The sequence below is a fragment of the Callorhinus ursinus genome, unplaced genomic scaffold, assembly GCF_003265705.2.
Source record: "Callorhinus ursinus isolate GAN/ISIS: 27379988/994484 unplaced genomic scaffold, GSC_fseal_2.0 scaffold125, whole genome shotgun sequence".
Lineage (NCBI taxonomy): Eukaryota > Metazoa > Chordata > Mammalia > Carnivora > Otariidae > Callorhinus > Callorhinus ursinus.
In genome coordinates, this window is record NW_027397187.1 from 867,353 (window position 1) to 880,566 (window position 13,214).

The 13,214-nt window shown below is 67.7% G+C and overlaps 2 protein-coding genes across 2 annotated transcripts; one reads left to right on the plus strand and one right to left on the minus strand.

Annotated features, from left to right (window-relative positions):
• Positions 1–334: 334 nt before the first annotated feature.
• EDF1 (endothelial differentiation related factor 1) lies at positions 335–3,861 on the plus strand. The gene is made up of 5 exons (XM_025864909.1): positions 335–511; positions 1,993–2,044; positions 2,365–2,525; positions 2,834–2,927; positions 3,438–3,861. Exons 1-5 carry the CDS (start codon positions 434–436, stop codon positions 3,497–3,499), a joined length of 447 nt encoding a protein of 148 aa, XP_025720694.1. The 5' UTR covers positions 335–433; the 3' UTR covers positions 3,500–3,861.
• Positions 3,862–4,826: 965 nt separating this feature from the next.
• On the minus strand, positions 4,827–12,959 carry MAMDC4 (MAM domain containing 4). The gene is given in 27 exon segments (XM_025864911.2): positions 4,827–5,091; positions 5,232–5,410; positions 6,169–6,277; positions 6,353–6,480; positions 6,584–6,718; positions 6,848–6,994; positions 7,166–7,256; positions 7,341–7,459; positions 7,573–7,710; positions 7,788–8,007; positions 8,080–8,216; positions 8,321–8,455; positions 8,589–8,705; positions 9,268–9,399; positions 9,526–9,654; positions 9,741–9,869; positions 9,913–10,057; positions 10,395–10,568; positions 10,653–10,741; positions 10,816–10,950; positions 11,058–11,183; positions 11,344–11,428; positions 11,513–11,643; positions 11,831–11,956; positions 12,034–12,207; positions 12,279–12,386; positions 12,902–12,959. Coding segments are annotated over 27 exon segments (3,426 nt in total). The 5' UTR covers positions 12,948–12,959; the 3' UTR covers positions 4,827–5,049.
• Between the last annotated feature and the right edge of the window lie 255 nt (positions 12,960–13,214).

Sequence of the window (13,214 nt, forward strand, 5' to 3'; positions counted from 1 at the left end):
CGCGGCCCCTCCCCGCACACCCTCTCCCCTGCGCGGCCGCCCCCGCGCCCCCCTCCTCCTGGGGCCCCCGGCGCCCTCCCCCTACTCGCGCCCCCTCTTCTCCCCTTGTCGCCCCGCGTCCCCTCCCCAGGCCCCTCCCCACCGCCCGTGCCCCGAGGGCCCCTGCCCCGCCGCGGCGCCCGGGCCGCGCACAGCCCTGCCGCCGCCCGCCCCACGTCGCGCGCCGCCCGGCGTTCGCTTGGACGAGCCGGGCGCGGATTGGCCCCGAGCCGCGGGAAGTGCCCGCCCCCCCGGGCCGCCGGCCAATGGGGAGGCGGGGGCGGGCCGGCGGCCGGCGCCGGAAGCGGCCGAGCGACGAGGGGACGTCGCGTCGCCGGGTCGCGAGCAGCTGCCGCGGAGCCGCCGGACGGACCGCCGGACCTGCCTGCCCGCCATGGCCGAGAGCGACTGGGACACGGTGACGGTGCTGCGCAAGAAGGGCCCCACGGCCGCCCAGGCCAAGTCCAAGCAGGTGCGGCGCCGTGCGGGCCTCGGGCCTCGGGGCGGCCGGGCGGGCGGGGGACGCGGGGCGCGGACGCGGGCGGGGCCGGGGCTGGGGGGCCGGGGGTGCGAGCGGGAGCTGGGGGCGGGGCGGGGCCGGGGTCCGAGGCGCGGTCCTGCGATGAGGGTGGGGCCCGGGGGACCAGCCAGGGGCCTGGGTGAGGGTATAGCGCCAGGGATGGGAGGCAGGAGGCCAGAGCAAGGAAGATGGCCGGGCGGGGACGGTGTGCGACAGGGCTAGGGTGGGGGAGAGGGCGAAGGACCGGGGAGAAGGAGGGCCGGGGCAGGGTGTGGGAGGACGGGCGGGGGGAGTGGTGGGGGCGAGGGCCGGCTGGGCCAGGATGGTCAGCGATACAGGCCGGGCAGGGAGGCCCAGGGAAGGGCCCGGGTCGTAGAGGCTCCGAATGGGGACAGGGTGGACCTGTGGCCAGTGACAGCGGGGTTGGGGCAAGCAGGGGCCCAGGGCAGGCTGAGGGGGAGGACCTCGGAAGGGACTGGGGTGCAGGCAGTACGGGCACACCCAGGGTCTCCTCCGCTGGCGCCTGGCCGGTCTGAAGCCGGCTGGGGAGCGCCACGGAGGCCCGCTTGGGGTTTTAGGCAGTCCCTGTCCCTGCGCTGAGGTGGCACAGGTGGCCTCTGCTTCTGGGTCACTGGAGTGTAGGTGACATGCCTTGAGAGGGACGGAAGGCTTGTAGCTTGGCCGATCTCTCCACGATCCGCACGTGAGTCCCATGTAAGTGTGGAGGGGCTCAGTGGCCACCCCTGCTGGGTTTCTACCCTCGGGGCTCGGGCCTGCACCCGCCGGCCAGGTCTGGGCCAGGACTAGCTGCAGCCCCAGAGGTAGGCATTCACTGACCTGCTCTGAGCTGCTCGTTCGCAGGGTTAGAACCCACTTCACTGTCCTTTTTTGCCGCAAGGAAACTTGACAGTCACAAGCTAGGAGTGACGTGAACACGGGGAGAAAGCACCTCTGAGCGTGGCACCCATAGCTCGGCCCCAGTCTCTTCTCTGAGGCGTTTGTCGAGAGATACATCTTACTAACATCTGGCAGATGGAGATCACAGGGTGTTGGGCTTGTTGGCGATGTTTGGGGGCGTGGGTTGTTCTGTGCGGTGCGCGGCCTCTGTGTTGTTTGTGCAGGAGTAGATCTGTCGTCAGCACAGGTTTCTCAGCAGCGGAGAAGCGGGCTGGGTTTTCCTTCGTGGCGCCTCGTGGACAGGTGCCTGGGTGTCTGATGGCAGAGGGTTTGTGTGCTGAGCTTGGGTTGTAGACTTGGCCTCGCTTGTCAGTCTCGGACAAAGCTTCAGGGCACGAGCTCCGGGCCAGGCCGCCTGGGGGCTGCAGAGGCCCCGGATGTTCGCGGCGTCCTGACCCGCTGACAGCAGCCTGCACGGGTGTCTGCAGGCGTTGCCACATCTGATTTTAACCGAAAACCGTGTCCACGTTTTCCAGGCCATCTTGGCAGCTCAGAGACGAGGAGAGGATGTGGAGACTTCCAAGAAATGTAAGTAGTCGTGCTTCCTCGCAAAACGGCGGCGTGCTCTCGGGTTCTCCCTGCAGCAGGAGAGAGCACACCCACCGTGCCCCGGGGTGTGTCGGGACGGCTGTCGGCGGCGGCCACCCTGGGCGTAGTCAGGAGGGGATTGACCAGAAGATTTGGTGCCCCGTGCTCGTAAGCCCGCGGGGTTCCCTGTGTTTTGGGTGCCTGGCTTCCCAGGTCACCCTGGCACAGGGCGCCTGTTGGGCCTGGTTTCCATTCCGAAGTGGCTTTCTTTTGGGTTTGTGGCAAACCCTGTGCTGCGCTTTTGCCTCGTGCCGGTCCAGGGGCCGCTGGCCAGAACAAACAGCATTCGATCACCAAGAACACGGCCAAGTTGGACCGGGAGACTGAGGAGCTGCACCATGACCGGGTGACCCTGGAGGTGGGCAAGGTGATCCAGCAGGGCCGGCAGAGCAAGGGGCTGACTCAGAAGGACTTGGCAACGGTGAGCATGGCGGGTCCCTTCCTCCCTGGCTGTGGTCGGGCAGGCGGGAGGTCGGTGTTCAGAAGGCACTGCAGCCCAGCTTGGGGAGGCTTCTGTTTGCCCTTGGCCTTGGCGTTCTCTGGGGAAGCTGTATCAGGCCAGCTGTCACTTTCTCGTGCGTGTGATGTGGCTTCTGTCGTGCCTCTGAGGACTGCCTCCCATCAGGCCCTTGGCCCACGTGTTGTCCTGGAATGTGGTGACTCCCCTGGCTCTGGGCTAGTTTTGTGGTCTCCCCTTACTGAACTGCTGTGCACAAAATACATCTCTAGAAAATCAACGAAAAGCCGCAAGTCATCGCAGACTACGAGAGTGGACGGGCCATTCCTAATAACCAGGTTCTGGGCAAAATCGAGAGAGCTATCGGTGAGTGTCCTGTAGCCTTTAACGGGTCTCTGCTGCTGCTGCCTGACCAGGTGCAGGGCAGCCACCAAGCCCAGGAAGGCCCCCGAGGTTGCAGAATTCTCCAGGCCCTTAAGAGGCTCCTGAGTGCATTGCCTGAGTGTTGTCCGCTCCCCCACCCTGGCTTTCACATTTCCTCTATCCCCCCCTTTGTTGCTGGGCAGCGCCCTTTGAGCCCATGGACAGAGGGCTCGGTGGCCCTCCCCTGGTGTCAGTGAGGCACCCAGCACGTGGACCTCCTGAAGCGCTGGAGCCCGAGTTCGGGGAGGGGCTACCCTGGAAGGTTAGCAGGTGCCTGGACAGTGGGCTGAACCCAGCCAGGACTGGTGGGGGGCAGTCTTCGGCCTCCCTGCTCTCCCCGCCGCTCCTTCCTGTGGAGGAAGGGGGCTGATGGGTGGGGGCGCCGTGGCACCGTGCTGCCTCTCGGTCCCGGAGTGGCCACTGTGGCGGTGAGTGGGCCAATGGCTCTTTCAGGCCTCAAGCTCCGGGGGAAGGATATCGGGAAGCCGATTGAGAAGGGGCCAAGGGCGAAATGAACACAAAGCCTCGAAATCAGTGCGTTCCGGCTGATCTCGTCTGGCTGGTTCCCCTTGACCACCAGCGCCAGCGTGGGTCTCTTCACGCGGCCGAGCGGAACGCGGGGCGTTAGCCCTGCCCAGGAACCCCCTCAACCCATACCTGCTGTCAAACAAACGAAACCTTGCAAAGTATTGCTTCTCCTGATTTTTTTTCCTTCCCATCTCCGGTGTCTGCCCAGTCTCGGGGTGGCTCCCCGGGGAGCTCTGAGTGGGACCACCCCACGCTGGCGGGGCTGTGGGGTGGGGCGGCCTGACCAGAAGAGAAGGCGCCGTCTCCAGTCCGGCTTTTAGAGAAGCCAATAAACGATTGTTGTCCTTCCTGCTTGTGGAGAGTCATTGCTGTCCAGCGCGGCCTGCCACGCCCCCAGCGCGCCTCTCTGGCCCACGGAGTAGGGAAGACATGGTTTCGTGACATGCCCCGGGGTGCCTGAGGGACCGTGAAGGTCACCTCTGCAGCGCTGCTTCCTTATTACGGGCCGCTGGGACAGTTCACGGGCACGGGCCTCTGGCCTCCAGACCCTTGTGCTCCCCTGGCTTGGAGTCTCCAGTGGGCCGGGATGGCAAGGCAGGGGAGCCTTCCTGCAGGCGGGAGGGGAGCACCTGGCTGTGTGGGTGTGGATGTCACCCGCCCGCTCCCCAGGACAGCATGCCCAGGGGGACCCTCCCCGGGTTAAAAGGATTCTGCTCCGTTTTATTAGGCAGGGAGGACAATTCAGAGACGGGGGTTGCCTTCATCCTCAGAGCCCGGGAGGTCAGTGGCCTGCTCAGCAGCATCACGAGGGTCCGAGTGACCTCTGCTTTGAGACACGTCGTTCTGGGGGCCACTTGGATTTTACCGTGGGTTGGTGGACACGGGAGCCCTTACGACACAGGGTATTTACCATGGGACAGCGGACACGGGACCTTTATTTAGAACCGTAGACACAGCAGGGCATCCCCCCTCAGAGCAGCTCTACACCACCTTACACCTGGTTAAGTGTTTGCTACTCGGTCTGTCACCTGTACCTGTCCTAAGTCAGATGCGGAATCACCCAGCAAGGCAGAGGCTGGACAGGGCTTGGGTCAGGGTCCCACAGGGTGGGCTGGGCCACCTGAGTGTTGGGGTGCCCGCCGGGCCTGGGGCAGGGGCTTATCAGGGTCCCACTGTGTCTGTCTCTGGTGTCTCTAGCCCTTGGTCCTGCCTGGTGTGACCTGCCTGTTACCTGTCACCTGAGTCACTGAGACATGTGGGAGGTACCCCAAGCACATCCTTTCAGCTGGGGATCTCCAAGAGCCCACCTTCCTGCTGACAGCAGGATGCGCAGACCTCAGCTAGTAAGTGGGGGTGCCCTCACAGTCCAGGGCATTTACTGGTGGTGAGGACCATCCCCAGGTACGTGGCTGACAGTCTCTGTGCCGGCTGACGGCTCGGGGGCTCAGTGTGTCCTGGGGGAGGGGCAGGTGTTACTCCCCGGGCTGGGGGCCCGGCGGGGTGGGGGATGCTCGCGTGGGGAGCCAGTCTGGGTCATCTACTGGTGGCCGGAGAGCGAAGCCGGCAGGGTGACGCAATCCTAGGTGGGAAGAGGGCACTTCTGAGAGGTGGGTGACGGAGGCAGCCACACATGCCGACAGCCCCGGTGGGGCAGGGCAGGCCAGGAGGGGGTTCTCCGCGGTCTCCCCTGCCCGCCTGGCCCCACCCAGGGGCTCCTACCGCATTGAAGACAATGTTGTCGAAGCCCGGGGCCGTGGCCGCTGTCTCGCCGCGGGACGGGCAGCCCCCCTTCTTCTGCAACCAGTGCCGTCCCCCGAGTCCAAGCAGCACCAGGAGGACGAGGGCCAGGAGGGCGCTGCCGACCACGGTTGGCACCGACGTGGCCAGTGCCGTTTCCCCTGTGGGCAGTGGGGCATGTGAGCCCCAGGGCTCGAGCCCTGCCTGTCAGCCCTACCCCGATGGCCAAGGACACGGGATGGCCCGTCCTTGAGGCCCCAGTAGGCTGAAGGCTGGGGACCTGGCAGGCAGCTGCTCTGCGCAGACCTGGGGCGGTCACAGCCCCAAACTAGACCCGCCCCTTTGTCATGAAGATACAGTAGGCTGGCAGTGGTCTCTGGCCTGACCGGGCACCTCCTCCAGGGTCAGTCCCCCCACACCCAGCCCCCCCGGAGTGACAGCACGCAGTGCAGCGGCCAGAACGGGGATGCAGACCCGGCTTAGCTCCCGAGGGACCAAGGACGAGGGGTGGCCCGGCCCAGAAGGGGAGGAGACGGGGTGCCTGGGGGGCTCCGTCGGTTAAGTGATTCTTGATTTCAGCCCAGGTCCTGATCTCGGAGTCATGGGATCAAGCCTGGCATCAGGCTCCTCACTCAGCGGGGAGTCAGCTTGAAAGATTCTCTCCCTTTGCCCCTCCCCCCCACTCACCCGCTCTTGCACGGGCTTGTTCTCTCAGTAAATAAATAAAAAAAAAAAAAAAAGAAGAAGAAGGGGAAGGGACAGTGGGGTAGGGAGGGGATGGTGCAGGGCCCGGCCTGGGTGACTCTCCTGGCCTCTCCGGCCAGAAGCAGGGCCACTGGCAGCCAGGCGGCCTGCGAGCTGCTGAGCCCGATGGAGGCCCAGATCCCGAGCAGGGCTGGCTGCCCTGGGCAGGGCTCACCCTGGCTGAATGTGGGCGGCTGGCAGTGCTGCCCGGCCAGATACTCCACGTCGTCCAGGGCAATGGGCCCCAGGGCTGGCTGGCCGCTTAGAGTGGCTTCAAACACGACCTGGCGAGGAGGGAGAAGGGGTTGCGTGGGCTGGAGGAGGCCTCGGATCCCCAGCTCTGGGCCGCTGGGCCTCACCTGGAATTCCTCAGCACTGGCCACCTGCACCCGGCCTTCCAGCCACTGGTGCCGCAGGGGCCCGCCCGTGCTCCACACGGTCAGCTGGCCCCGCTCGCTGTTGAGGAGCACCCTCAGCTCGCCCTTGTCTGCAAGCAGGGGGCCAGGGCGGGTCAGGGCCCCAAGCTCGTGGGCTGCCCCCGGCCCTGGCTCCTTCCACCACCCAGGCGCTGGCGGCCCGGCCCCACTCACAGAAGTGCTCTGGAAAGCCCATGTGGTACCAGAAGCGGAGGCAGGAGGCCTCGGTGGGGGGCAGAGGCTGGCTACGCAGCCAGGCTGCCCGGCCCCCTGGGCCCAGCACACCCGTTTCAAAGAGAACGAAGTGGCCTGGAAATGACAGAGGGCAGGGCTCCAGACTAAGTGGATGGAGTTGACCCCCTCGACCTGTGAGCTTTGAGTGCGACAGGAGCCTGGATGGGCTGGACTGGTGGGGCCCCCTCCCCAGCTCAGACCCACCTGCTTCTGTTCCCAGAGTGTGGTCCACAGGGGGCTGGGGGTAGCGAGAAGGTGTGGCCCCACTGCTCCAGTCCCAGCTATACCCTCCCAGGCCAGGCCAGGGCAGATGGCTCCAGCCGCACAGGCCGGCCTCAAAGTCACAGGAAGCTGCAAGAAACCTGGGCAGGTGAGCAGGGCTGCCCCCACTCCCCCTCTCTATTCCAGGGGCATCTCCGCTGCTGGGGCCGGGGCCTGGGCCAGGCATCTTGGGGTTGGCATGGAGCTAGAACCGGCCATGAGTCATAGCAGGTGCCGGGCCCAGGCCGGGGGGCTCCCCACCTGGCTGGGGGCAGGGCCCATCCTGGAGCAGCAGGTCGTCCAGCGCAACATAGGAGTGCTCCACGCCGGCGGCCACCACCTCAAACACCACCTGGGCAGACACAGGGCAGGGTTGCCTCCCGCACGGTCTGGACAGCCCTTGAAGGTGAGAAGGCCATCTGCCCCACACACTCACCCGCCAGGCCCTCTCGGCCTGCACATCCACACTTCCCAGGCGCCAGGCAAACCCTCCGTGGGCACGGACGCTGAGCACCTGATGCCTCTCGGCCTCCTCCACATGGACCTGCAGGGTGCCTGCCACACCACGTGGCCAGCCTCGGTCAGCAGCAGCGGGGGAGGAATGGCCACTCGGGGGAATCCCAGGCAGCCCGCGCACGGGGGCCTGTGGAGACCCTGCAGCCCCTCACCTGGGTTTCTGAGGCTCAGGTGGTACCAGAAGGTCAGGCAGGCAGGCTGGGCCAGAGGCGGGTGCTCCTCTGAGGTCAAGGAGGCCACGTGGCCACGGGGCAGGGCCTGTGGGCTCGTGTCTACCACCATGTAGTGCCCTGGGAGGTGCCAATGTCAGCCTGCTCTGCCTCCCCCTGCCTCCTCCTGCCTCCCTCTCCTCACCCCTGCCGCGTACCCTGAGCCGTCTCTGTGGTGTGGTCAGTGCGGGGGCCCCAGGAGGCGTGGCCCGTGGCATTGGCCTGGCGTGTCCAGAGGCCTTGGCCCCCGCTGGAGAAGCCACAGGCCGAGTCCTCGAAGGAGCACCGCCTGGCGGCCCAGCAGGGCCCTGGCCGCACGGCCACGTCGTCCAGTGCCATGGTGCCGTGGTAGCCGTCACGGAGGCCCTCGAACACCAGCTGGGGGCAGAGGGCGTCAGTGGCTGGGGGCCTGGCCCGCCCCCCCCTCCGCCCCCCGGTGTGGGGCCTCACCTGGTACTTGGCGCCAGAGCCTGACTGGTGGTGCAGGGTGGCCCAGGCCTCGAGCCAGCGGTTGCCATGGGTGCCGGTCCGTGACCACAGGACAGTTTCTGGCTCTCCTTCCCGCCTCACTGCCAAGCGCAGTGTTCCTAGACGCAGGGGAGGGTAGGAGGGGACCAGAGCCCCACTCCTGGTGGCTTCCCACCCCTCCTTGGGGGCTCTGGAGCCCCTGCCCAGCACCAGGGTCACTCACCGATCTGGGGCCCGTGGAGGTGGTACCAGAAGGAGAGACACTCCTGAGGGGCTGCTGGGGCCTGGGGCTGGGTGAGCAGGTGGGCACCAGGGCCCCGGGCTGGGGGGTCCGTGGGGTCCAGGAGCAAGAAGTAGCCTGCCGTGGGGACACAGGGCTGAGCTGCAGAGATGCCAGCGTCCGGGAGGGGCTTGGCCCGGGGTGGGCGCGCTCCCCTCCACCCGCCCCGAGTCTGAGAGCTGCTCCCCGGGCTTGGGTACCCCCACGCTACCTTGGCCCGTGGTGTGGTCGTACCCGGGGCCACGGCTCTGGATCCGGCGCCAGTGGGCATCTGTGAGGTGGCCGCTGTGCCAGCCGCAAGTGTCCCGCTCAAAGTTACAGGAGACCTCTGAGGGTGGGGCGGTGGGGGGGTCAGCGCACCCCAGCACCGCCGGCCCCTCTGAGTCCTGAGAGGGTGGAGACTGGTCCTCTGGGGCGGGGGCTTCCAGGGGTCCCTCTAGGTGGTCTGGGTGGGAGGCCCCTGGGTAGGGACTGGGACCTGAGTCCTTCTCAGTGGCGGTCACGGGGCTGCAATCCTTCAAGGCCACATCATCCACTCCAGCGCCCTGCTGGCCAGGGCCGTCCAAGTCCAGCAGGCCAACAAACTCCAGCTTCATAAGGAGCACAAGGGAGGGGGCTATTAAGTCAGGGCTGGCTCGGTGAACCCCCTGCCCCCCAGGCTGCACTCCTCACCCGGAAAGGCCGGCGGCGCGCCCCGAGAAGGACTGTGTCCACCTTCCAGCCCCTGCTGCTGCTCGGGGCCTGCCACACCAGCTCACGGCTGCTGCCGTCCACCACGACCAGGGCCAGGAAGCCTGGCCCAGGGGGTCACGGTGGGTCCACCTGGCCCGCCCCACCGCCCCCCTCCCGCGGGGCGCATCGGGGAGCTCTTGTCAGCCTCAGGGCGGTACCTTGGGGGTAACTGTGGAAATAGTAAGCCATGTGGAGCTCACAGCGGGGGCCCGAGGGGCCCAGGGGGGGAGTGAGGACCCGGGCCTCTGCTGCCAGCTGTCCCCAGGCCCTCTGCAAGGACAGGAAGTGCCCTGAGGAAGAGCAAGTCCTCTGAGAGCCAGGTCCCGCCAGACACCCCCGCCGCAGACACACCCCCTGGTGCGAAGAGGCAGAGCGCAGAGCCCTCTGCGGGCACGGCGCGCAGGCACGGGCCTCACCAGCAGCAGCCCCGCCGGCATCCGAGCCAGGGTCCCCGCTGCCTTGGGCGCGGAGACGCCCCCACTGCAGCCGCCCCACACTGGCATCTTCCCAGCCCCCGGCCGTGGGGGGCTCGAAGTCCGTGCTGCCTGGAACGGTAGCCAGTGCTGAGGGGCAGCGGGGAGAGGGCCGCTGAAGAGGGCCCCACCTCCCCCCGGCTCCAGCTGCCCCTCACCACATTCCTGCTCATCCTCGCCCCCCTGGCACTGTTGCTGGAAGTCACAGAGCTGCTCCGGGGGGACACACAGGTCCCCACAGGAAAGATGTCCTGGCTCGCAGAAGTCCTGGGGCCGGGGGGCGGGGGCCCAGAGCCCAGCAGGCGGGCTGGGCCCCTCTGTGGAGGCAGAGTAGGGGTCAGGTGGGCAGGGGTGGCGCTTCCCCGGGCGGGGAGGGCTCGGCAGGCCCACCTGGGACTGGCTGGCAGTGCTCCGACAGGATGAGGTCATCCAGGCTCACGACGCCGCCCGGGCCCGTGTGCCCAGTGAGCAGGATCTGAGGGCGCAGGGGGCTCAGGGCGTGCCCCAGCACCCTTCTCTCCTCCCCGGGTCGGCTCCCTCCAGCCTCCCTCTCCCCGCCTCGTGCTTTCCATGTCACTGGACACCCTCTCTGGCCACCGTCCCCCACACGGCCCTGCAAGAGGGGCTGTGAAAGTGACCGCTCCTTCCCTGGGGCGTCCTCCCGGAGCTCACCAACAAACAAACCGGCTTCCTGCTGAGGCGGCCTGGAGCGACCAGGGCCAGCCCCCCCCCCCCCCCCGCCCCCCGAGCTCCCCTGCCCCCTCCAGACCTCCCAGGCGCCCCGCCCCGGCCACTGTTCTCTCCAGCCTCACCCGGAAGGGGTGCTCGCTCTGGATGTCAACCCGGTCTCGGACCCAGGCGGCCCCCAGCTCCCCATGGCGCCTGCGCAGCAGGACGGGGCCCTGGGGGGAGCCCAGGCTCTGGGTCTGCAGGAACAGCTGGAGGTAACCGTCCTCGGACCCATGCAGGTAGTGGTAGAAGATTAGCTGAGAAGAAGCCGAGGAAGGTCAGGGAGACCCGCAAGCCCGGGCCCCCGGGGCAGGCCACCCTGTGTCCCCCACCCGCCTCACCGAGCAGTTGTGGGCGCCTGAGGCTTGGAACTCAGGGCTGGAGAGGACGGCGGGGGCACTGGGCTCGGCCACGGAGACCAGGAAGGAGCCTGGGGGGAGACAGGTGTGGGCCGGGCTGGCGGGGCTGTGGTGGGTGCGGACCAGCGTCCCCGGCGGGCCTCACCGTGCGCGCTGTTCCGGCTGTGGTCGCGGCGAGGCCAGGCTGCGGGCCTGGCGCCGGCACTGTGGTTCCGGGCCCAGCCCTCCGCGGGGTTCCACGGGCCCAGGCCTGTCTCAAAGTCTGTGGTCGTGTGGTGGCCTGGGGGGGCGGGGGGTGCTCAGGCCGCCAGCAGGGCCCCTCGGCCCACCCCGCGCCCCACGCCGCCGCACGCTCTCTGGACGGTCCCCGGCAGCCCCCCGGCTCACGGCAGGCCGGCGCGCCCTCGTCGGAACCGTCACCACAGTTGTCCTCCCCGTCACAGAGCTGGTGGGGCTCCACACAGGCCGTGTTCTGGCAACGGTGCTGCCCCGGGGGGCAGTGTGCCTGGGGGGCTGGGACGGGGGAGGGGCAGCCCGTCGCGGCGACCCCAGACCTCGGGGCCGGGGCAGCGGGGGGAGAGGCTCGAGACCATCTGAGTTGGGAGTGAGCAGGTGAGGGGCTCCCGCCTACCGCCCCCCACCCCGGTGTGCGTCCACGGCAGGGGGGCCTTACTGGGCAGCCCGCAGCCCCTGAAGACCACGTCGTCCAAGGCCACGGTGCCCCTGTGGGTGGCGTTTCGAGTGGCAGAGAAGGTCACCTGAAAAGAGTGGGGTCCTTAGGACTTAAGTCCGGGCTCAGACCCTCCCTGCTGCCCCCAGCCCCCAGACCACCCCCAGCTCACCCGGAAGTCGTCCTGGATACGGCCAGTGGTCACCACCAGCTCCTGCCAGCCTGGGCCCCAGGGCCCGGAGCTCTGCCACAGGGTCAAGGTCTCGGCCCTGTGTGTCAGCTCTAGCCGCAGCTCAGCCACATCTGGAATGGGGGGGGGGTCCCGGGGTGGCTCGGGCGCCAGGGCTTCCCTCAGCCTGCTGGCTGTGCCCTGCCCCAGGACACTTGTCCCTCCTACGGGGTGCCCGCTCACGCTCTGCAGCAGCTCTCCTTCCTTTCGGGTCTCTCCCCTCAGACACGCCACCCCGGCAGCAGGGTCCTGGGCACCCACCTCCAGACGCTGCATGGTACCAGAGCCTCAGCTCACAGGTGGGGGCTGCGTCGTGCAGGACGGGGGAGCGCAGGGCTGCGGTGGAGGCCTCTTTCCCACGGTGGGTGCCAACAGCCATGTACCAGCCTGGCGCAGCAGAGAGGTCAGGACATGGGGCCGGAAGTAGAGGGGAGGGGGCGTCACGGAGACCCGCCTGGCCTCACCAAGGTCCGTGCCAAGAGTGTGGTCTGAGCGCGGCCCCAGAGCCTCCATTGCGGCTCCCGCCCGGTCTCGAAGCCAGCTGTAGCCTGAGGTGCTGATGTCCTGCCAGCCGCAGGAGTCCTGCTCGAAGTCGCAGGCAAAGGGGGCGCCCAGGGCGGGCGAGGCTCCGTGGTAACCTGGAGAGCAGGAGGTCAGCGGCCGCCTGCAGAGGGTGGGCCTGCCTGCCCCCTGCCCAGCCCCAGCTTACCACACTGGGTCTCCTCGGAGCAGCCTGGACAGTCACACACGAAGTTGCACGTGGCCTCGCGGGGGACCCTGCAGTTGTTGGGGATCCAGGCCCAGCCTAGGGGCCCAGCTGCTAGCAGAGAGACAGCCAGGTGGCTGGAAGCAGGGGTGACCTCCCACTCCCAGGCAACCCACAACGTTGTTCTGCTTTGGGGCCTGGGGCCAAGAGGTCATGTGGGGAGGGGGCTGGGTCCTGCCACCCGGGGCTCCCAGGCTGGGCCGGGCAGAGTACATCTGGCCTGGGAGAGGGTGGCTACATGGGGGATGGCGGGGGATATGTGAGCATGGGACCAAGGGCCCCCACCATGGGACAGCCCCCGAGGAGCGGAGCCTGAGCCCAACAAGGAACTGGAGGGGCTGCCAGGAGGGTGCCCCTGCCCCCTCCTCAGGCTCCATTTGGTCTAAGAGCGGTGGACTAGGGTCTTGCCTTGGGACCTGTGGACTTTGGGGGCCAGAGGAAGCAGAATTCTTGTCCCTTTCCGAATGGCTTGTCTTGCCCACCCCCCTACCCCCGCAAGTTCACCCAGGGCCTAGCACCTGTGCCCGCGGCTGACCTTGCTTTGGCAGCCAGATCCGACAACTCACCCAGGAGCAGGACCAAGGCAGGCAGGAGGTGGCCGGGGAGAGGCATGGCCGGACCAGGGGGAATGGACGGTGTGCGTGCTGGGCGGCCTGTGGCTATTTTGCCCGGTTATCTGCCTGTGGCCCCACAGGCTGACTCTGCTCCAACTGGAGAGTGGGGCCTTGGCCCCTTCTGTACCTGCTGCCCGTCTGCAGGCCCCACCCTGTGCTGATGAGGATGAACATCCGGCTGTAAAAGTGTCCAGGAGAGGGGCCCCTGGCCCAGGTCGGCTCCCACCTGCCCGGCTCCTTCAGACCAAAGGTCGGGCCGCAGTCA

What these genes read in the sequence shown, in the direction of transcription:
- EDF1 (XM_025864909.1), top strand. Translation starts at nt 434, where the DNA reads ATGGCCGAGAGCGACTGGGACACGGTGACGGTGCTGCGCAAGAAGGGC. An exon ending in CCCAGGCCAAGTCCAAGCAG is followed by an intron (nt 512 to 1,992) that starts GTGCGGCGCCGT and finishes CACGTTTTCCAG; the next exon opens with GCCATCTTGGCAGCTCAGAG. An exon ending in CAAAATCGAGAGAGCTATCG is followed by an intron (nt 2,928 to 3,437) that starts GTGAGTGTCCTG and finishes TGGCTCTTTCAG; the next exon opens with GCCTCAAGCTCCGGGGGAAG.